Consider the following 22,766-nt stretch of genomic DNA (forward strand, 5'->3'; position numbering starts at 1 on the left):
ATTCTTTATTAAGTAAAATATTAAAACCCAGCATGACATTTTTAAGGCTGTACCATTACATGAAAGAGAAGTATTATATATGTTTTAATAATAATAAATATTTTATTGCACTTTTCAGCAAACTCAAAGACACTATAGAACATGAAAAATATACATAAAACAACGCAAGTTTCTTCAAATAGAGCATTTGATACATAATACAGAGCCCTGTCATTATGCATTAAACGGACATCCAGCTTAAAACATTAAAATGTAAATTAAAAGGATAAAACACCTTTTAAAAGACATCATAAATAAATACAACATGAGTTGAGATGTAAGTGCAAGGTGTAAGATAAGTTAATATAAGTAACAGGCAGTGGGGAATATATGTTTTGTAGGATAATTACAATAATTTAACCTGCTGGAAATTAAAGGACACACTTGGCCATTAATCTTTTTTTTTTTTTGTGCTATATTTTAAAAATGCTAATATGCAGCCTTTGTTATTGGTTTGTGGCTGTAAGTTTCCATGATTACACAATAATGTTGTGATAAATATAATCATACTTTAATAATGACATCACTGGGTGACAGTGGAAAAAAAAGGGATTGTTAACATGTATTATAATTTAATATGGGGGGGCGTGGCTTAGTGAAGTTACGTAATGACAGAAAAACGTGACTACGTTGGGCAACATTGCAGCCAATAGTTCAAAGTGAGTCACACAACAGGAAATCTGCGGAACATTTTGTTTCTCGCTCGCACATTTTTCACATAGCAAACCGTGTGTCTCAGGAGCGGAGGAGGTCGCAGCTCTCCCCGGACACCAACGTGCTTCCTGCCGTGTTTTAAATGGACGTCTGGACCCAAACACGGAGGACAAACTCAGGAAGTCGGAGATAAAGCGAAGAATGTGAAGAGCGAAACGATGTGCACCACGGGAAACAACGCGGAGCTACAACCGACGTGTAAGTCGCACATTTCTGAATAATACCCGAGCTCCCGGTCATGTTGTCATCGCAACGCTCCGTAACCAGGCAGCGGTCTCCGGGGAAAACGTACAACCGAGCGGGGAAATGCGGTTAGATAATATTGCCGTCCGTGCCCGTGAAGGATGAATCCGTCAAGCGTTGAATTTATGTCCCCTTTCCGCCCCCCTCCAGCGTCCGACGCAGCTCTTATCCTGGAGCTGAAGACCAGGCGCCCTCCGTCCTTGGAGGGCCGGGCGGGATGCGAGACCTGGAGCGTGGACTTCTCCCCGGACGGAGCCTGGTTCGCCTGGTCGATGGGACACGGGATCGTCTGGGTGGTCGCCTGGCCTCTGGACTCCGAGTAGGTTTAACCTGTACATTAAATCCCACGCATGATGCATTCAGGTGTCGCTCGTACATTCTGCTCAGTGGTAGAAAGGGTACGAGTAACATGGTGGCTGTTTGTCGTGTGAGAAATCAAGCTTCTTTGGGATAGAACAATCTTTAATGTATACTTGACCAATTACAACTAAAAGTTTTGACCATATAATAAAACCTTTAACTTTACGTAGTTTGTCCAAATGTAATAAAATACCTCTTACATCAGTTTCTGGGCTAGCTTTTATATTATGGAGACCCGAAGTGTTCAGTGTTAAACAAACAAATAAGACATTATGAAATAAACAGTCATGCCAGTAAATGAAGAATCTGTTTGTCGTGATTATCAGACACTGTGATGAAAACTGGTATTATGACATGAAATGGTCATTGTGCAATGAAATAGAAATGTGCAGCAATAAACTCTATACTATTGTGAAAAGAAGCAGGATAGAATAACATCCCGTTACAGTGAGCAAAGTTTTAAATATTTATTGGATATGATCATTAATAATTTATGAATTATAATACATAATTGGATAACATTTCAAAGTGTCTTATTTATTAAATATTGAACACTTTGGGTCTGTACACCATTTTTCTCTTACAACAGGCCCCCGGACATCTCATTTTCGTAGCGGTACCTTTAACCTTAAGTGCCCAGAAAGGATTTCCTTTTCGTTTGCTGGGACCAGGTTTTTGATATCAATGGCAATATGATACCTGCATTTAGGCACCAAATATCAAAACAATGCCCCTTAGTATCTTTTGTAAATTTAACAAAATATGCCAAATTGCTCCGTGCACTGATGTTAAATAAGTAAATGTATCTAAAGAAAATAGTAGTCTAAAGTAAATACGTTTTCTGATATAGACATTCAATGCCAACTTTTGACACTCACAGCAGTCTGTCCCATGGATACACTTCGGTTGGTACTCAAAAAGTGTTGAGGTTTGATAACCACCTTTAGTGTTTATACACCACCCATGATATCATGAAGCAGTGACAGTTGTGAAAAACAGTGTGGAGGTAGCAGAAGTCCTGAATCAAATCAGAAGGGCATTATTAGCTTCCTTCTCTTTGTCCATTAAAACAAAAAAGGTTAGAACCAGAAAATCCAGACTCTCCCTGTTGTATTAACCTCCCTGTTGGGTTGTTTACATCTGTTGTAATTCTGATTATGGTATTTCCAACAGCACTTAAAGGCGGCAAGACATTTAATCCCCAGCTCCACCTTCACACGGCCTCCATGGGATTTTTTTTTTTAATGGTATCTGCATACTTGATGCTCTTCTCCCCAACAGAGACAGTCAGAATGGAGAGACCGACCGAGGAGACAAGAGCTTCAGTTGCGGTCATCCAGTGTGGGGCCTCGCCTTCGGACCCAGACCTCCACCATCAGCTGCGGCGGCACGCCCAGCTAAAGCAACGTCAGCAGGGAACAACAGCCTGCTTCTGGCCACAGGCTTGGAGAACGGGGTGATCAAAATCTGGAATGTGTTGACAGGTGAGATTTCTGCCGGTGAGGATGTCATCTGTGCTGTTTTCAGATATGATTAGTCTGTTGTAGCTGATTTTGAAATGCTTTTCATGCGTTTGTTTTCTTTTCAGGTGAGGCTGTATTTGATCTCCATGGCCACGAAGGCGTTGTGAGGGACCTGGTCTTCCCTCAGAACGGGACGCTCACACTCATATCATCTTCTCGGGACAAGACTTTGAGGATTTGGGACCTGGCTCAGAAAGGTATGTGCAGCTTTGTGCTGTAATTTAATAACTTATTCAACAATTCAATTCTTGAAACAGTCAGTCAAATATTTTTCAAGTTCTCAGAAGAGTCCTCTTGTGATAACCTCGTTTTGAGTGGTGTTCACAAACAATCCTTACTGATATGACTCCACTGTTTACTTATCAAAATGCCATGCAAACATACTGTTTCATAGGTAAATAGTTTAAGTAGAAGTTGTTTACACTCAGGGCGGATGTTACTAAAGAGCCATTACATTATGAGACATCGTAACTGCTTGTTAAACTTGTTCACGGGCTAAACATGCACAAAGGATATCATACACATTTTAAAAATCTGACATTTGAGACTTGACATTTAGCATCGCAGCTTTAGCGCCTTTAAGAACGAAGCTCAAATCTTTAGTATGCCTTGAAGCTACTGATGTCACATTTATGGTGTTCATGTTTCTGTATTACTTGGGCTCAGTTTATGGTTTGCAGACAACATTGCTCATAAATGCAAGGCTTTTCGGCCGCTGACTGACTTGTCAAATGTCGGAGCATCCTTGAACGCACCTACATTGAACGGTCAAACATTAATGCCATTAAACGCTCTCTGTGAGATGTTACCTAACAGGTTTCAAGGCTGTGCAAACTGAATTTCACACAGTATTGATATCGACTGGAACCAGTGGCTTCCTGGTCTTAAGACTGGAACATGGCATGCGTTGATAAATAGTGGGGGGAAAGCATTCAGTTTCAGTTAAATATTTTTCTGCTTCTTTCTGTGTTTATCACTTCGCCTCTGTGTTTTGTCACCGTGCAGTCCATCTGAACTAAACCTTCTGTTCGAATGGAAGACGTTAAAGCAAACAAATGTTCATGTTTACACATGCGGGAGTCACGTTCTCCCAACTCTTCTGTTTTTTTGTATCAAGTGATGCTTTTGCAGTGTGTCTCATTCATTTCGGTTATATCTTTGCATTCTGTCTGTTGTAGGTAAAAAGGTGCAGGTGCTCTTTGGCCATAAAGACTGGATCAGCTGCTGCAGCGTATCGTCAGACTGCAGCATGATTGCGTCTGTCGGCAGATTTGACAGAGTGAGTTATTTCATTGTAAATATGTTGTTTTATATCCAACACAAAAGCAGACACTGCGACAGACACACGGAAATGGCGTTACTGTACATCCGGAAGGACTTTATTTTTCGTTTTTTTGTTTTGTGCATTTGTTGTTTTCGTGTCTCCCAGCTGTCCAGAACAAAGCCCCCTTTTATCCTCCTGCTTACTCCAGCAACCATAATTGTGCAAAAGGGGAAAATATTCAGCATCTCAGTTCAGGAGAATGGGACAGTCTTTTCTGTTGCACGGCTTTGTGATTTAAACTGACAAGGGACTTTTCTTTTTTTTACATAATCCTAATGTTTTTGTTTTTGACTCGAGGTTTTTCCACGCTGATCTTTAACCTGTGCAAATATTCATTTTACAAACTTCTGGTCACAAGCCTGTTTTTCTGACTGGTTAGTTTTGGAAGATTGTATTTGCATTAACATTTACATTCATGCATATAGCCTTTAAGACATTTCTTTCCCGTGCAGTTTGCTTGTTAGTGCGTTTGGTCAAGTCCGTCGCTCCCGAGCATCCGGTGATGTTGTTATCTGCTCCTGTGTTTAGTTGCTGTAAGTTTGACTCTTTTTTTTTTTTCTCTTGGTTTGGAGACATTTGGAGCACCAGGGAGCTCTTCCCACTCCTGTCAAACTGCTAATTTGTCATGTTCTCATTTGCAAAGAGAAGCAGACAGCTTAACATTGTGTAATACCAGACTCTAAGATCACAATCACGCTTTTAGCGGTTTGCTGCGTGTCCCGGCAGTCCCAGCTTGTCCTGTTGACATCCACTGAGTCAGTCCATCACTGAGAATCAAATCACTAGATTTTCTAGCTTTGCAACTCAAGGAATAATTGCGGTAGGCCTACATGTATTATTCCTTATTAAAAACAGTGTAAGCAAGGTATAAAGACTCATTAATCCTTCATGATTTCACCCTCATCAGATGGTGTGTCTGTGGAGTCTGCGCTCATATACGTTCATGAGGAACCTGACAGGAGGGACCCATAAGACCTTGTACCTCCTTTCTTCCTGTGACTTCTCTCCTGACGGGGCGCTGCTCGCCACTGCAGCCTTCAGTGGCTCCAGCTGGTGGATCGACCTCTGGGACCCGTACACTGCAGAGAAACTGGCCACTCTGGCGTAAGTCCACACTCAGTTTTCAGTCTCAAAACATAGTAAATATTTGGCACTGGCATGTGTATTCATAAAGGTCATATCCTGAGCAAATACATCAGAGACTGCCCCTTTTGTTATACATATAAAGAAAAACGATAAATAGCATCTCTGGTTTTATTTTTGATGCCAGTTTCCACCAGGAGGGTGGATCCTACAGTCACTATCACTGTTTACATCTGATTCACTGCCTGGACGTATGTCCTGGTGTCCTATGTCTGGTGCAACCTGTTTGTTGTTTGTAGAAAATGTGAAATTTAATATTCAAGTCATGCCACTCAGTCCGGGGGAACATCATTCTTAAAAACTCTTCTGTGTTTCTTTTATCCGCAGTGACTACTTTGAGGATTACGGGCAAAACCAAATCTCAGCATTACAGTTCTCCCCCAACGGATTGCACCTGGCAATCGTGACGGACGACAGGTCAGCAGGTTATCGGTTCCATCTCATACATCTTTTATGTTATGTCACAGCGGAAATGTTTCTGGATAAAATCTTTTTAAGTGGACGTGTTGTGTTTGCAGGGCTCTAAGGATCTGGGAGCCGGGAAAGAAAGGGATGGTGATGCGGACGAAAGCAGACCGAGACTCTAACGGACTCTGCTGCAACTACCATCCACAAGGGGGAGTGGTCGCCACGGGGTAGAAATCCTCAATATTATTTGAATATGAAACTCTTACTGCTTCTAGTCTTGAAAGGTGGCTTTAGAAATGTTCAAACTTGAAACTAGAATCACAGCGATCAGAGAGGGTGTCAATGGTGACTCAGTTTCACGATGAAAATGAAGCATCAAAACATCTGTAGGACTTCTTAAAGCACTCCAACAACTTGACCCACCTCCCTTTTTTCTTTTTAGCCGAAACACAATTACAGAGCTAAACCGAAATAAAACATTTGACAATTTTGATAAATCATTTCTTTATCAAATGGAAAAACACCAAACATTTCCTGGTTCCAGCTTCACAAATGAAAGGATTTTTCTGTTTTCATATAATTGTAAAGTGAATCTTTTGGATGGTTGGTCAGAAAAAAAACATACGCAAATAAAAAAAAAAACACATTCATCAGTTTGACAACACACGCAACCTTCAGAAATGCACTGCAAATACAAAAACATACACTACAGTGTGTTGTATATCTTGTCTATTCCAAACATTTTAGTTGCTTTCATTGTTTAAAAACATTTACAGTCGCTCAAATACTCCAACTGAAATTCCAAGAGCTTTCATATCTTACTCTTTAAAAGACACTCTAAGTATGTAAATAATTAACATTTCAACCTGTTTACACCTGCAATTTTCAGCGTAAGTGATGTACATCCTTTTCTAGTTTGCGTGTTTTCTTAAGTTGCAGTGCATTAAGCCCTCTCGGCCGCCACACAACTGTAACACTAAGCATACCCTCATGCCCTCTTGTGACAGAACCAGAGACGGGCACGTGAGGTTCTGGAGGGCGCCCAGGACGGTGCCCAGCCTGTGCCACCTGTGCCGATCCATCCTGCGCCACTCGGTCTCCACGCACCAGATGGAGCCGCTGCCCCTCCCCAAGAGGATCCTGGAGTACCTCACCTACAGAAACATCCCCAACCGCCTCAAGACCTGCTGCTCCTCAGATGAAGAGTGGGAAGGTTAAATAGGAACGTCAACACAATGCAACGACTGACATTTACAGCGAGTGATTGTTAAAAACCGTCTCACAATTTAAAAAAAGAAAAAAAAAGAGCCTTTTTTGTTTGCTGATTAAGAGATGCTTGATTTAGCACAGGAAGCATCTGTTCTTGTAATCTACCTTAGATGCAACATTCCTACAGTAAGGAAATCATTTATTGCACTACTACTACTGTAAGACGATGCATAAACTCAATGTTCACATGCTTGACTTGAATATCACAATTTTATACTCTTAATTTATTGTGTAAATATCAAATGTATATGTATTTCTAATTCCTGTGTTTACCTTCATAAAGAAGCACATGCACTTCTACTGTAACAGCACCTGTTAATTATTAATGACAAAAACTGGACTTATAGGAAATAGTTTTATTAAACAGATTCAAACACATGTACACCTCCAAGATGTATTCTTACACTGTTGTTGACACATTTGACCTCATCATATATTTTCAATGGATGAACTGGTAACAGTAAGTTGAGCCTACTTTGGTGACTAAATGTACAGTTTAGTCCATATTTAAGTGGTATTAAGGATCTTTTCTGGCATTAGAGTTACAAATGAGCACCTTCCATTTTGCTCAGTTTGTATGGAGACGTGAGTGACTCAGATAGCTGCTAGCAAGTGTGTCTGTGCCCTGTACATCAACTCTGTGGAGCAGTGGTGGGCAATCATGCAGTGGACACTTCAGGGCAGCCGTTTTCTCTCTAAATAAACAATTTTGACCAATTTCCCATCATGAAAAGTGCACTGATCAGTGAAATCTACCTATTCTCAGCTCTTTATCGCATCATTGCACACCACAGCCACAGGGAAGGATAGAAATGAGGGAAACCTATACACACACACTTCCAGAAAAGACCTGGGATACAGCATTTCAGCCAAACTATTTAGTTACATTGAGTTGAGAATGAAAGTCTGGATGTAGCGGCGTTATAATGTGGTACAAACAGATGTGATGGTGGTCACCAAGGAATGGGTGAAAACGTTTTTCTCCAGCAGCAGTTTGCAGGTGACAAGTGACTTCGTGGTGTGGGGGAGGGGGGCGGTTACTGTCTCTAGGAGGCCTCGCTGACCACGAGGTCTCTCACTGCCTGGAAAGCTGCAACCATGGAGCTCAGCTGGATCTTCTCATTGGTTCCTGAGGCGAGCCTGTGTCTGAGGAGATAACACACGATGAGTCCAAAAGCGACATTTCCCCAACATCGCGATATTAACGTGTGACTGTTACAATTACTTGAATGTAGTGCGTGAGCTTTTGTTTATGAGAGGAAGCATGAGTGATCTCACTTACTCAATGTCAGCCAACTTGATGAGCAGACCAATCCGAATGGCTGGAGGAAAGTCCACTTGACGGGGGGAAAAAGAGAAAAAAATAATCAGTATCAAACTACTGAAAGACTTTAAAGTAGAGATCATCAACACAAACAGACAATAAAATAAAGCAAGCTCAGGGGGGAAAAAAAACAACTTAATATTGAGCAATCCAAGTCGCAATGAAGACGTGTCTAACACAGATCTCAAGTCAACACATAAACCACCCACACATCTTACAGTAATTATTGCATAAATAAGCCAAAAGAGCTAAAAGGCATTTAAATGGAGAAATATTAAATACTTGAACCCTCCTCGGAGAGCAGTGAGATTTAACCTGCAAGTGCAGTACAGATTATACCAACCACAGCTCAGGTAATTGTTCTTTGGTGAACGCGCTGAGAACATAATATATTATACATAAGACCCAGTTTTAAACATATTTTCCTTTTACCTTGGAGAGATTGCTGATTGAATATTTTTGAATACTTTGGCCTCACCTCTGTGTATGAGCAGATGAACCTCAGTGAGGATGTCATGCAGAGCCAAACCCTTCAAAGTCTTCAGCTGAAGGATTTCTGTGAACAAGGAGTTGAGGAACTGAACTGGTGTTAGTGGGCGTCTTGTTTTACATTTTGAAAATCATGCGAAACGTGTACAGCATGTGTAATATTTGTAAATGTGCTCAAGTCTAGTTTTGCCGCAATTATCAGCCGTTTGACTATAAAATACCGCTTTTTAAATAATAATTATTATTATTATATTATATGATATATTATTGTATTATCAGTTGTAAGAAAGAAAAGCACTAAATATACAGCAACTTCAGGATTTTCTGAACTGTATAGAATAATACTAAACACACTAGTTCACATACCAGAAGATGGAAAAAAGCATGTAGTTTATATGGAACATAAATATAGACCAATTATTCTACAGCAAAATCTTCCTGAGTGAATTGTCCTGAGAGACAAGGTAAGGTGAAGGATACGTTTGTACGCTGTGGTGAAGTCTTTGTTGAGCGACCAGTCGAGGATGTTGGCTATATCTGAGCGGAGGGGGTGACCTGTGCAGGTGTACACTGTGTCCTCTGTGACCTTCTCGTACGCCATACTGGTGCTCTGAAACCACAGTTAGTACAGGTTACCCCTCTACGATATGTAATAACGAGTGTATTTGTTTTTCAGCGGTTTTAAAACACAATGTGAATTAAAAACACTGAAACTTCAAGCAGGAGAGCGACACAACAACGCCAACAAGGCCCAATGATCAAGTCGAGCTTGTGGTCGTACCTGCAGTATGTTGAGTGATCTTCTCATATCGCCTGATGATAAGGTCACGATGGCCTTCATCCCATCTGGAGTTATGTCAATACTGCCACGAAAAGATTTCGATCAACAGATCGATGTAAAGCTAAATCGTGCGGCATGTATCATATTTAATCATAGATGTGATTCATTTGTATAAATATTATAAACGAACAACATCATTATCGACATAATTAATTAGTTTCTCCAATTTCACGCTAACGGTACTGATTGGTGAAATCTGTCCGAAAGCAATTTCTCTCTGTGCTGTAAAATAACAACATGTTTCCTCTGAAACCCAAACTAGTAGCATAATAACAAATACAGTGTAAAGACCAACTGCTTCTGACAATTTCTTAGAGAGGGTCTCACTAGTTTTCAGGTAGCAACACATCACAAGAAGTGCTGGAATTATTTAGTGACATTAAAAACACCTTGAAATGTGTGTTTTTACAGTAGATTGAAAAGAAGCATTCACACATTGCCCTTCACACACACACACACACACACTCACACTCACACTCACACTCACACTCACACACACACACACACACACACACACACACACACACACACACACTCACCGTTCCTGCTGGACTACATGCTCCAGCCGAGGGATCATCTGGTCCGGGGACAGCGGGCCGAAGCGAAACCTGGTGCAGCGGGACTGCAGGGCCGGGATGATCTTGGACAGGTAATTGCAGATCAGACAGAATCGAGTGTTTTCTGTAAACTTCTCAATAACTGAGAAAGAGAGAGAGAGAAAACACAAGTTAGAAATCAACGTAACAAAGAAATGTGAAAGATGTTTCATGAAAGAACCCAAAAGTTAAATGTTATCAGCTCTGCCATGTCCTCTCACACAACTCACTTTTAAAACCTCTATTTCCACCTAGAGACTCTTACACACTTAAAGCACTTTGACCTTCCAGCCTATGTTACTTCACAAGGAAACTACATTAGGCTTGTAAATGTTTATGTGCTGCATCATCTTGTAAAGCAATTCATCGAGTGATATATTGTGGTCATTAAAAAAAACAAAAAACATAAAAAAACAACTTAAGCTTACGTAAGGTTGTTGGCAATCCATCACAAAATTAGCCATAATTTAAAAACAAAATATATATAATGAAATCAGTTATATAACATATGGTCTGTTCTAAACAAAACACTTTATGGAGAAACATTTCTTATAACTTGCTTATTGTCCGTAATAATCTGTAGAAAAGTTGTGAACACTCTAAATAGGAAATTACAGAGGTCAGTTATCAATATTGCACTTTCAATATTATTCGCAAAATCTGAAACAAATTGCCTAAAAATTGCTTGACTTCTGTCTTTGGAGTAGCTGAATTCAAACACTGTATCATACAAATGCACTCGCTGAAAGCACAACCACTTCCAGCTGCAACAGTATAGTGAGCAGTGAAATCACAAAGACAAAATGCTCCAGTTTAACTCGACCAATCGTTAAAACCTAATCCTCAGATGGGTACCGGGTTTTAAAATGAATATCAGGGTGTACAAGCAGATACGCTGTAATTCACCAGCAGCCAAATTGTCTGGCTGCTCAGTGAGCCGTGTGGCTCACAGTGAGCGACGCCTGGCCGAACAGATGGCTTACCACGCCGCAATGCATTCTGGGCATCCTGGGTCATGGCATCGGCCTCGTCCAGTATCACCAACTTGAAGCCCTTCCTGGAAGACAAGAGGGACGGACAAAAAAGCAGCAGTTTAAATAATTCCCCTTGCAGTTATGTGTCGCAGATTTAAAAGAAAAAGCATTAACAACATTCATTTCTGAAAAGAAGGTATGTATTTATATCAGGTATTTGTTGTAGACAGATTTTTAGTCTTACTTGAAGATAGTCCTGGTGCTGGCAAAACTCAGAACGGGACCTCGGACAACATCAATGCCTCTGTCATCTGATGCGTTTAGCTGCAAAACAAAAGTAGTCAAATAACAAATTGAAAAAGGGCCACAACGTTTCATCCCTAAACTACTGAAGATGTCAGGTGCAAAGAAAAACAGACGCCTTCACTTCCCAATTAACCAAAAGCTTGTAATGAGGAGTTGTTGTGTACCTCCAACACCATGGAGTTGAACTCTTTGTCCTTGTACAGCTGTTTGGCACTAGCGAGGATGGTGGAGGTTTTGCCTGTTCCAGGGGGGCCATAGAACAAGAGATGGGGAAGCTTGTCCTCACTGATAAACCTCTGGACTGGAGAGATGAAAAACAAGAAACCAGAATTAACAGTCTGAATATGACGTGGTCCTTTTGAATTGTGAAATTTTAAAAACTGTAGCTTTTGTACCGTTAACGTCACTTACAGTACAACTAGTACATATAGTTAACAACAAAAACAAGAGTCAGAAAGCAGGGAAAGATATTCATACACTGGTTTATTATCTTTCAACTTTGTAATTCATATTTATGTACTATATGGTTACTTTAAGCAATACATGTGATAAAACATGAAAATAAATGGAGGCAGCAGATTTTATTATCCATAAATGGAAAGTGATACTGATGAGGATTATATCTATTTATTCTGGCAGTCCACATACTTACTGGTGCTTAAAATATCTTTGTGTGAGATCAGATCATCAAGTTTCTGTGGTCTGTATTTTTCAACCCTGGAATACGGAGCAGAAACACATCGTCCATCAACATTGTCATCGATAAACACGTCCAATTACTAAGTGACGACGCTTGGAGTAGTTACTGCATGTACAGCACACGTTTACTTTACACAAGTTCATCAAAATAAAATAACAGATTAGCAACTTGTTAACCCTGAAAAGTAATGATACACAACGATCTTAATTAGAACTTGTCTACTTTTAAAACATCATACTTATAAATATGGGTACATATGCGATGCTTTGATTAACGTTAGAGACTTCAAGTTATTGGCTGCCACTGATTTATTCGGCATCCATATTTTGCACCAATGTGTGAAACAGAATGTAAACTTCACAATAGTTTCATAGCAGACGCTGCAGCGCTTCCGGTGAGCCAGTTGGCTCAAGTGGCAGCAAGACGATGCTTGAAGCATTAACTAGCTATTATGTATGCCGAATTAAAGAGAAGCTCGCCTGGCTGTTGATTAAATATTCTAACGCTATTTGTAAATACGAGAAAAGCTAAGCTGAAGGACACCAATCTACAATGTGAGGCGAGCTGCTAGCTTGAATCCCTAGTAGGCAGGTCAGCTAGCTAGCACTAACTATTTTAAGCTATCTGTGTTAAACGACGACTTTCAACTCACCACGGTAAGTTTCTGGTGTGTAACGGTCCTTTATTTGTAGAAGCCATGTGTTCTTTAACTGTGAATTTAGCTCCAAAGTGGGTCAAATACTTTTAGAGTTTTAAGCAGTTTGCTGTCGGTGGCCGTGTTTGGCGCGCTCCACAACAAAACGTGCGTAACGTCACGGCGTACAACCAATCGGATCACTTTGTGTGGGCTCCTATGGGCGGGGTCACGGAGACATGACTGGCCACTGCAAAAAGCGTGTGAAAGATGTGAAATGTCAAACCTTTATATTAAAAAAAAAACAGCATATACAACGCATGCGCTTATAAACACATATATTCTTAAAAACATTTGATATAAAACGGTTCAATTAAAAAATAATTAAACTAAAAGTCAGCTCAATGTGCTGTTCTCTCTTTCTACCACCCAGTCTTTTCAGCTGGGCTGGACCCAATGCTGGCTGAAGTCTCTGCAGGTGACACAGAGAAAATGTCATAAAAATTTCCCCCCAGTGTCGCCCCCTTGCCTCATGAGAGATGACATTGCTGTGTATAGTTCAGACCCCCAGAGAGCAAATTGTCACAATTAACAATTTAGTTATGCCCATATAAGAATGTTTGGATTCTACAAAGTTTTTTTTACAAGATAATTTCATCACTGTTATGATTAGTTATAGTACTGACAATTGAGCCAACCAACAAAAAAGGTAAAAAGTCTTGTCTTGGCCTTAAAATTCTATACACATGCCTCTAGATTTTACTTCAGTTTAAGGAAATAAATTCATTTCCCCTCTGAAATTAACTTTACTCCACTTTAATACAACATGATATTTTTCGCAATGCAATTCTTAATGTAGAATCATTTGAAAATGCTAATTCGAGGCACAAGGGAATTAAAAAAACGTTCATCGTTGATCTCACAGTCTGAGAGGCAGCTGTCCAGTTATGTGGAGAATATTTTCTTCCAACCAAACTGTGATGACAATAAAATATGCTTATTTCTATATGTCAAAAAGTGCAACACACCTGCATATATTTTCAGAGAACATGATCAGCCTGCATTTGGATTCTTTTTTTCACCCAATACCTTATAGGAGTATTTCCCAACCTGTTTGGCTTGTGACCCCTTACAATGAAGCAGAGTCTTGATGCCTTATCACAGATTAGTAACATGAGTTTTGAGTTCTTCATCCAAAGAGTGATTTTTCCTTCTCAGATTGTTTCATTTGAAGGCCTGAATCAGTTAAAGTATCCAGTATTTCAAAAGAAAAAAAGCAACATTTAGATTAAAGTCAGAAAAATATAACATAGTTTTGTGTAACAGAAATATATTTCTTTTATTCCTTATCTCTTTAATCATCTTATGACCCCTCAGATATATCACGGGACCCCCTTCGAGGAGCCCTTACCCCCAGTTTGGGAACCAATGCCTAATAAGGAGATGGAAATCAACCAAAGATGATAATTAAATGCCAGGTGATTTGCTTTAAAATGTAAATGTTCTATTGTTTATTCACTGTATACACACAAGCACATACAGACAACGTCAGAAACACACATCTATAAAAAGGTTGAAATTCATCCAAATATGATGAGACTTTTAAAAGTTTAAATATTTTGTCATCAATAAATAAAAAACAAAATTAAAATAAAATCACTGTAAAGTCATGAGAATAACAACCTGTGTGTGTGTGTGTGTGTGGGGGGGGCTGTAGATGAGTATAGGCTATGTATGTGTGTAGGTGTCCTGTATGGGAGTGCACGCATCTAATCGCCCCCCCCCCCCCCCCCCCCCCCACCTCCATCTTTCCTCCGAACATGTGAAAAGTGTCCGTTTTGTTCCTCGTCCAGACCTGGAGACCCAGTGGTCGAAGCAGTGAGCCCACTGCACTTCGCGCTAATCTCGCGAGAGCGGCCCCTCACGGCGGTGCCTGGGCGATGCTGTTGCTGTTGCTGTGGGTTTGATTGACAGGAAACATGTCGGTGTGGTGGGAGCGAACCGGGATGCAGCTGCTGTCAAGGGAGACAGGGAGTACCTGCATCCAATCCACACATCAGCACCTTTAAAACCACCAGGCTTTCCCCCCGATACGTCTGCTTATGATGCGCTGATCAGCTTCTCTCTCTTTTTTTTAAACATCCATTTGAAACGAAGGGGCACCCAATGGATGCTGTGGCAAACCGTGTAGTCCCGCTCGGTATCTTCGTATCGTGTTTGATTTAGCCTACAACCAGAGACACCTGGATGAAACAGCAGGAACTACGAGGACTGTTGTTGCAATGGAGTCGACTCTCTCACGGCTCAAACCCCGTCTGTAAACCTACAACATCTCGTTTCATGGCGTTTCGCAGGTTGCTCTGTTCCATGGGCTTCTCCACGTTTCTTTTCTGAATTTATTATCATTTCTTTTTTTTTTTGTTGTTGTTGTTGTTGCTTTTATTTGTATTTTTTTTTTTAAGTGTAAAGGGAAAATAACGACCACTGCTCGCTAAACTATGAACGAGGAGATGACAAAAAGCGAGGAGCAGCATCTGAGTTTGCAGAAAGCCTTGCAGCAGTGCGAGTTGGTGCAAAATATGATAGACATAAGCATTTCTAGTTTGGAGGGTTTACGGACCAAATGTGCCACATCCAACGACTTGACACAAAAAGAGATACGAACGCTGGAGGTAAGCACCCTTTGAGCGGAATGACTGAATTTCTGCTGTGCATCTTCATCTAAATCAATACGGAGGGCTGTCACCGTCTGTTATTTATTTCTAGGCCACTGTGCACAGGCTTATTTTTCACTGCCTTTTCAACGACAAACTGTTTTTTCTGCTGTCGGTGTTGCCTTTGCACACATATGCAAAGGTTTTGTGCTAAAGCCCGCTGCTATCTGTTTAGTGCAGTGCAATAAATCAAGAGGCTACGGGGCTGCAGTGGGCTGTTAGAGACTTGCGCATTCTGCAGGTGGCGGGGAGAGAAGGTGGCTCTTCTCCATCAGAATAATATCGGAGGCAGCCGAGGCCTATAGGCAGCCCGTGTTTACAATCCATTGCCAATATGCCAGCCTGCGCATCTGTCCTCGCAGCGCATCCAGGCCCCGCTGTTACGCAAGGCGAGCAGATTACTGAAATTGTTACAAAATATCGTTATCCGTTTAATTGGCCCGTGGGGTATTCCGTAAATTGCGTTACGTAATAGCCATAATATCCCGGTGTAGTGTTTGAGATATCTGACTGCCCCCCCACCACCCCCCCTCGCCAGTGAGAGGCTGTTACGGGACATAAAAAGAAAATGCCATAAAGTGCGATAAGGTCACTGAAAACTCACTATAGAGCGAAGGCCTGTAAGAATGTTATGGCGATGCCTCAGGAGATTAAAACAAACAGCATTAAGTGCGATAAGGTTGCCATAAACTCACCACTGAGTATCTGTGTGCACCATCAACACGTTAAGTCCCAGTGGGGGATATCAATTAGATATTACTTTAAAAAAAAAGAAATATCATAAAGCGCCACACACTGAACTATTAAAATATATAAACATGTAACGTATTCAGTGCTGTGAAGTTTGCAAGTGTGGCAGGAGACAGGAGACAGGAATGTAATCCAAGAGGAGAGAGAGAACTAATATTAAGTAGAAATGTGCTGCCAGCAATGAGCAGGCTACAGTGTGAAGATAAATGTTCACTATGTTCCCTGAATGCCTTGCAAAGCATTGTGGGTGCTGGATTATTTGTTACAAGCACTACAGAGGTATTCTTTTTATGTTACCACATATTAATATCAGCCTTTGTGAATGGATTCTTTTAAAAGTAAGATGTGATTGATTGTGCCGGACAGAAAAAAGGGATAGATAAGTTATAACTTACCCCCTTTTGGATGAATTCTTTCAGCTTTTTCCAAAGTAAAACTAAAGATATACCCAGATGATATGGTCAGTTCTTTTTAAGAAAATACACAGTGGCAATCTGAAAGCATAAATGATCAGCATGTGTCACATCTCTACCACAATCTGTGCTGTGTGGCTAAGGGATATTATTCGGTGGTTAAAGGGCTGAAGGTCAGGTAGTCTGACTTTTTTGGGAGAGCCTCCTACATTTATATTTCATTTCAGCCTTCCTTTGCAATACTGGGAAAAGTTAAATAAATTATGGCATTAAAAAGACAAGGGGTTTTATTAATGTGTATATTGATTGGTACACATGAGAAGATAGTATCCTTTGAGAAGTGATGGCAATATGACAAAGTACAAACTTGAACATTTGCAGTGACCCCTATGTGGTTAAAGGGACCTTGCAGAGGTTTTGACCTCCATTGATGCCGTATAGTGTTTAAATAGGCGGTATTGTTTGCATCACTTGCTCTACCAGACTGGCCATGAGCCACGAGCATGAGGGGCGATGTGAAACACACTTCTGGTGACGGCAGAGGGCAGTAACGAAAGGTTGCTGTGTGCCAAAAACAGAGAAGAAGATAAGCTAGTGTAGACAATACAGTTTCCGAAACATTCATAAGTTATTCATATGTTTACACCTGATCTATTGAAGTGAAGGCAGGACATATAATACATTGGGGGTATTGTTGTCTTTGTTGTACACCACAATAGTGGAACAGATGGATCGACTTTGTATACATACTGTAGTTCTTCAGACACTGTGATGTCATGGCTTCTACATAGTCAGATCCATCTTATGAACAAAGTTTTTTCGCTCTGGGTAGAGTTAAAGTTGCAGCGACAGTTTTTTTTTTGCCACTTGGGGGCAGAATAATCCGACAACACAATGCCTGACATATCACCTTATAAAGGTGTTATAGCCGAAGAAACATTAGGGTTCATTTGAAGTCACGTTTCTGGCCTCTTGATGTATATGAAGGGAAAAACATCTGGCTCTTTAGCTTCATTACGTTCACCAGTTATAGTTGCTATATTGTCTCTCTGTTTTCTGGTGCTGGGCAGGTAGCGCACAGTGGGTTTGTCAACTATGGGTTTATTAACTGCTGCAGCTGAAAACACAGTTGATGAGAACTGACTTTGTGGGCTTTTCATTTTACAGAATATTGATTACTGTAGTTCTACATTGTGTGTCAAATTTCACAGTCCCCGGGACTATTAATGTCTCAACTTATGTCTCATCTATGGTTACTCTCTCTCTCTCTCTGTCCCTCTATAACTGCATAGAAATCCATAGTGATGACTTAGATTTGTTGCAGACTTCCTAAAGCTTTAAATGAAGCAGCAACAGTGAGTGATGTAGCAAAATTTCACTTGTTCAACTGCAACTACAAGTTGTATCTCTGTGATGAGGTTTTTGGTTTAATACTGATTATACCGTGTTGTTGCACTCCACAGTATACTTAAAAATAGATTGTCTTATATGCTACTAGTACATGCACAGTGCTTGAAAACTACAGTCATTGGCCACATTTTTATTTAGTATATGCCCACCAGACAAAATAATAGAAACAGCGACATGAATTCAGGTCAGAGTGAGATATTTTGGTAGCCATGTACTGTTGTGGGTTGCAATTCTTCTCTTGTTAGATTTAGGCTACAATCCCTGTGTAAAACACATTTTTATCAATACCTGGGACCCAAAACAGATATGGCTTGGACTACTGCAGAAACGTGGTCTGGATGGAACTGCATATCAGTTTATTTGAGATTTTTCTCAGCAGAAATTAAATAAGCTAATATGTGAAATAAAGGCTCAACAGAAATAAACTATTAGACATGAATGAGAACAAAGAAAAACACACTCGACAGTTAATTCACAAGTGCAACAAAGGGGTTTCTCTTGAGAACCGTCTAATCTCCCTCAAATCCTCCGAGTTGCAGAGCCAGAGTCGTCTTATTGCCTCAACGACAAATGAGTTGTCCACCAGGGGTTTTGATCAGGATCACAATGACGTCAGCCACACGCAAAGCCTTCCTCGTTAACCTGTCCTGATCCTCATTGAGTGTTGTGTGTATGGGAGATTCCTCCACGACATTTTCCATCTCTATTAAAGGACCCATATTGTGCATCAGACACAATCTCTTAGAGGCGTTGAGCACTCACCCTGCTTTAGCCAAAAGCTTTACCAAGAATAGCAGCCTATATCATTACCTGGATGAAGTGTTAATACTGGTTTCCATTAATATGATTATGCATTGTAGGCGGTATCCCTTGGATACACTGGAATGATCAACGCACATGATGAATGATCTTTTCTTTTTAGGCTTTCATAGAGATGCAGACGCATGATAGCACATGACATGTGATCCAATTATGTATTTCATATAACAGAAAAGAGGGCAGGTCAAAACAAGTGTTGTTATTCATTCATATTCAAGTATATGAGATGGGCGAAGGCTTTATAGTGTTTGTTTTAACAAGAAGTGGAGCATCTGCTCTTTTTTTATTTTTGCTTCAAAGGTGGGACCATGGTATTTTTCAGAGTCAGAAGATCAAAGGCTATGAAGAACAGCTCAAGCACTGTAGCTTAGAAGGTCAAAGGGTTCATTGTACTTGAAGCAAACCAGGTCATGCTAAGTGTTGTTCGAACATGTCTAAAGGCACGAGTATTCATACCTGTTGGCCACAGTCGAAGGGTGTACGACAAGCCTACCGTTATAGCTTCCTCTTGTCTGGATCAAACTGCATGCCTTCCCGATCTTATGGGAATAAGGACGCAAACTTTCAAACAGTCTCTCCTTAAAGGCACACACATGAAAAGAAAGAAAAAATCCTACCGTACTGCGTAGTGCTGCGTAGTGCTGCGTAGTGATTGTTGCATTGTCTGTCTGACATGTTATCATCTTTTAAGTTTAAATGGTGAACTTGTTAGCAAGCGGTTGCTTATTTACTCATCCAGAAGTTACGAAGTAGCATCATTCATTCGTGTTTCTGGCCACTTGGCACATCTAAGTCCAATATTTACTCTAGTTTAAGCTCTGGTTTTGGTCTCCACCAATTCCTGAGGGGAATATCTGGCTCTTTAGCTGCTAAACTTTCCACTATGTCCACGAGATTGTCGCTAACTGTGTGCTGTTTGGTGCTGAGCAGGTGGTGTGCAGTGAGTTTCTAGAGCTTTTTCACTGAAAACGTAAAGTGAGCCGAGGACAGCTGCAGATTCAGGCAGCTGTAGTTTCGTCACAACAAGCGACCCCCTTTCACATTGTCGCATTGTTTTCACATTGTCATTTGATTCATTGTTATTGAAAAATATTGTTTATAGCCACTTAAACATGAGGTGTAACATCACCTTAATGCTGCGCCGATTTTGCACGTTACTTTACACACATTTAGTTTACATGTCTGTGAAAACAGTTGTATTATGTCTTCTGGAGAAACTTGGAACTGTAGGTTTAAGAGTCAGGATATCTCAGCCTCTGCTGCTTTAAATATGTCTCTTGTGAGTCCCCCACCTTTATAGAGGTGCACTACTAAGTCATTGGAGTACCATTTTAATATGCATCTGCTTTAATACGGTTTATTTGCCTGACTCTTTTTGGCCTGTGGACAATCACCGATGTCCAAAACCATTGTGTCCCCTTGTCATTAAACTTTGGGAGGCACCTTCGCTGTAGTGGCTTCCCTGGCCTCCCTCTGTGTAATATGTGACTGTTTAAGGATTGTACATCTACACTGTCTTATTATGTGACTGAATGTTACTCCCGGATTATTTTTTTTAGGTGTTTGGTTGATAAATGATTAATTGCTACAGTATGCTGCAGCTCAGTAAACTAAATTTGGGTACTACTCGTTGATGAATTGCTTTTCTACTAAAGTACTATATACAAATAAATGTATATTTTAAGGTACTTTTAACTGTTAGCTGTGTCTTTACTTGAACTGAAGTTAAATTCACAAATTGCACCAACCTTTGCTGAGAGGCCATTTATTACGCTCTTTAATAAGCAGAAACGATAGTGCTGGACATTTATAACACAGGACTCTAGTTTAACAGCTCAGATAAAGCTGGTGTGGTAGTCATCGTCTGCTGTGCATTCATTAAGTGTTCCAGTTTATCTGGATTAACTGTGAGTGTAGCAGTTGTGAAGAGGTCATTTTAGCTCATATGTCTCAAATGGAAATAGCAACTTGTGTACAAGGCTTGTGTACTTCAAGAGTCTGCTAAAAGGAAAAGTCCATCATTTTAGCTAAGTGCTGGTTTAGTGATGTTAGCCAGAGTTACAGTGCCTATGAAAAGTACTCCCAGCTTTTATTATTTAATCACATGTAAATAGGTCTTTTTGACGAACATCAACAGAAAAAGATATTTATGTTAGCAACTAAATGTAGAGGTAACATGGACCAGAAAAACCTGGCACACTGATCAGTTTTTCAACATAACTTTTTCATAAATTTGGCGGCTGTTGACCTTTGTATTTATTTTTCTATCTGCAGTGCATTGTTACTTTTATCGTTTTGAGGTGCACCATGGGTCACCTTAGAGACTCACCAGTATCCATGCATGGACAGGCTTGACTTCTTGTTCAGAAAGCATTGGCTTTTGTGTGTTTGTAACTTGATGAATAAGTACAAGCAGCGTTATCGGAGGGACTCTGCATGTCTAGCAGTCCATGCAAGGGCAGCGACAGAAGGTAAAGATAATAAAGTGTTAGAAACAGGGATCATTTTCAGCTTGTGGCCGTGCTATTGTTAGCCTGCTAGCCCTAGCAGCTTATGCTTGTGCACCTGCCCACAGTACAGTATGTTCAGTCCCTTCTGGTTTTCGCCACAGCAAGGGAGTAAAGTTTTGCTTTGCCAAATCTGCTCTGACTGGAGCTTCAGGATGGCGATGCTGCTTGGTGGTTGGTTTTACACGTTAGATCAGAGGCATTTAACTCACGTTACCTGGAGGCCACTGGCCACATTGTTTTTAACGAGGGGGGCTTCATGGTTTAAACAAACTTTCTTTAAACAATAAGTTTCAATACAAAGTTGAGCAACCCCCTTTTCTCTTTCCCCTCCCTTGTATCGATAAGACTGTTGTACATGTTTAGTTTAATCGAGTAAGGCCTAACGCCACTTGAGATTGTGTTTCTTTAGAACAGCAGGGAGATGTCACATTAAACTCCACAAAGAGTATAATCAATTGTCCATCTCTCTTGAAACTGGCTGTGCTCCAAGTCAGCCGTTATTTCGGGTTTAGAAAGAGTATTTTAGTGTCAGGTGCACTGCGGTAAATGAGAGTTCTGTTGGCTGAAGTGTTTATGTTGATGAGATGCAGAGTTCGGTGCAGCTTGCTAAATGTTAAATGTAGAATGGGAATTTAGAAAATAATTAAGTTAAACTCCTGGGCCAGATCTTAGTTTAGCATGCTAGCATGCTAACATTTGCTAATCAGCACTAAAAACAAAGTACAGCTGAGGCTGATGCGAATGTCATTAGTTGATGATGTAGTAGATGTAGGAGTTTGTTCAGATCAGAAGATCAATCGTCAAAGTGACTACAATTCATCCTTAACCAAATCCATCCAGTATTTATTGAGATATTTCAGTCTGGACTAAAGTGGTGGTTCAACTGACTCGACTCGACAGACCGACATTGCTATCCCTAGAGCTATATATATATATATATAGGGGTAAATTATTATTATTATTGTTATTGTTATTATTATATTATTATACAGGAAAATATTAAAAGTAACATTACAGATGTTGAAATGTGTTAAACTGGCCTGACTCTGGTTTAAAGCTGGTTCCTGTTCTTTTACAATGACAATGACATTGCAATACAAAATAAAAACAACATCAAAACATAAACAGCTACACAGACACTACAGAGGAGAGGACTCAAGTGGAGTACGTAAGATGAATCACTGGTTGCAGGTGTGTCCTTTATATGCCTGTTTGAAATGTGTAATAGAGTAACCTCTATTGCTCTAATGTAATATGGGATGT

At 40.3% G+C, this 22,766-nt stretch overlaps 3 protein-coding genes across 4 annotated transcripts in view; 2 read left to right on the top strand and 1 right to left on the bottom strand.

Moving 5' to 3' along the window:
* Positions 1-723: 723 nt before the first annotated feature.
* On the top strand, positions 724-7,401 carry wsb2 (WD repeat and SOCS box containing 2). The gene is made up of 9 exons (XM_070904369.1): positions 724-951; positions 1,147-1,315; positions 2,638-2,840; positions 2,945-3,076; positions 4,058-4,158; positions 5,111-5,307; positions 5,674-5,763; positions 5,865-5,981; positions 6,762-7,401. The coding sequence occupies exons 1-9, from the start codon at positions 912-914 to the stop codon at positions 6,970-6,972; spliced, it is 1,260 nt and encodes a 419-aa protein (XP_070760470.1). The 5' UTR covers positions 724-911; the 3' UTR covers positions 6,973-7,401.
* rfc5 (replication factor C (activator 1) 5) lies at positions 7,360-12,952 on the bottom strand. Its single transcript, XM_070904370.1, has 11 exons — positions 12,906-12,952; positions 12,206-12,270; positions 11,718-11,854; positions 11,492-11,571; positions 11,257-11,330; positions 10,217-10,376; positions 9,618-9,699; positions 9,317-9,446; positions 8,826-8,903; positions 8,306-8,360; positions 7,360-8,169 (listed from the first exon to the last, which is right to left on the bottom strand). The coding sequence occupies exons 1-11, from the start codon at positions 12,950-12,952 to the stop codon at positions 8,070-8,072; spliced, it is 1,008 nt and encodes a 335-aa protein (XP_070760471.1). The 3' UTR covers positions 7,360-8,069.
* A 2,433-nt stretch (positions 12,953-15,385) lies between these two features.
* ksr2 (kinase suppressor of ras 2) overlaps positions 15,386-22,766 on the top strand; it is an 85,890-nt gene continuing 78,509 nt past the window's right edge. For both annotated transcript variants that reach the window (XM_070904453.1, XM_070904452.1), the window contains exon 1: positions 15,386-15,559. In XM_070904453.1, coding sequence (XP_070760554.1) covers positions 15,386-15,559 — 174 coding nt within the window. The remainder of the gene's footprint in view (positions 15,560-22,766) is intronic.

Source organism: Enoplosus armatus, chromosome 4, assembly GCF_043641665.1.
Source record: "Enoplosus armatus isolate fEnoArm2 chromosome 4, fEnoArm2.hap1, whole genome shotgun sequence".
NCBI classification, from domain to species: Eukaryota; Metazoa; Chordata; class Actinopteri; order Centrarchiformes; family Enoplosidae; genus Enoplosus; species Enoplosus armatus.

Bases quoted from the DNA above. Each gene is read 5' to 3' on its own strand.
- rfc5 (XM_070904370.1), bottom strand. From the start codon at position 12,952: ATGGCTTCTACAAATAAAGGACCGTTACACACCAGAAACTTACCGTG. The intron at 11,331-11,491 runs GTAAGACTAAAA...CTTGTCTTCCAG, and splicing joins AGCACCAGGACTATCTTCAA to GAAGGGCTTCAAGTTGGTGA. The intron at 9,447-9,617 runs GTACGACCACAA...CTGTGGTTTCAG, and splicing joins GATCACTCAACATACTGCAG to AGCACCAGTATGGCGTACGA.
- wsb2 (XM_070904369.1), top strand. From the start codon at position 912: ATGTGCACCACGGGAAACAACGCGGAGCTACAACCGACGT. The intron at 2,841-2,944 runs GTGAGATTTCTG...TTTTCTTTTCAG, and splicing joins AATCTGGAATGTGTTGACAG to GTGAGGCTGTATTTGATCTC. The intron at 3,077-4,057 runs GTATGTGCAGCT...TGTCTGTTGTAG, and splicing joins TTGGGACCTGGCTCAGAAAG to GTAAAAAGGTGCAGGTGCTC.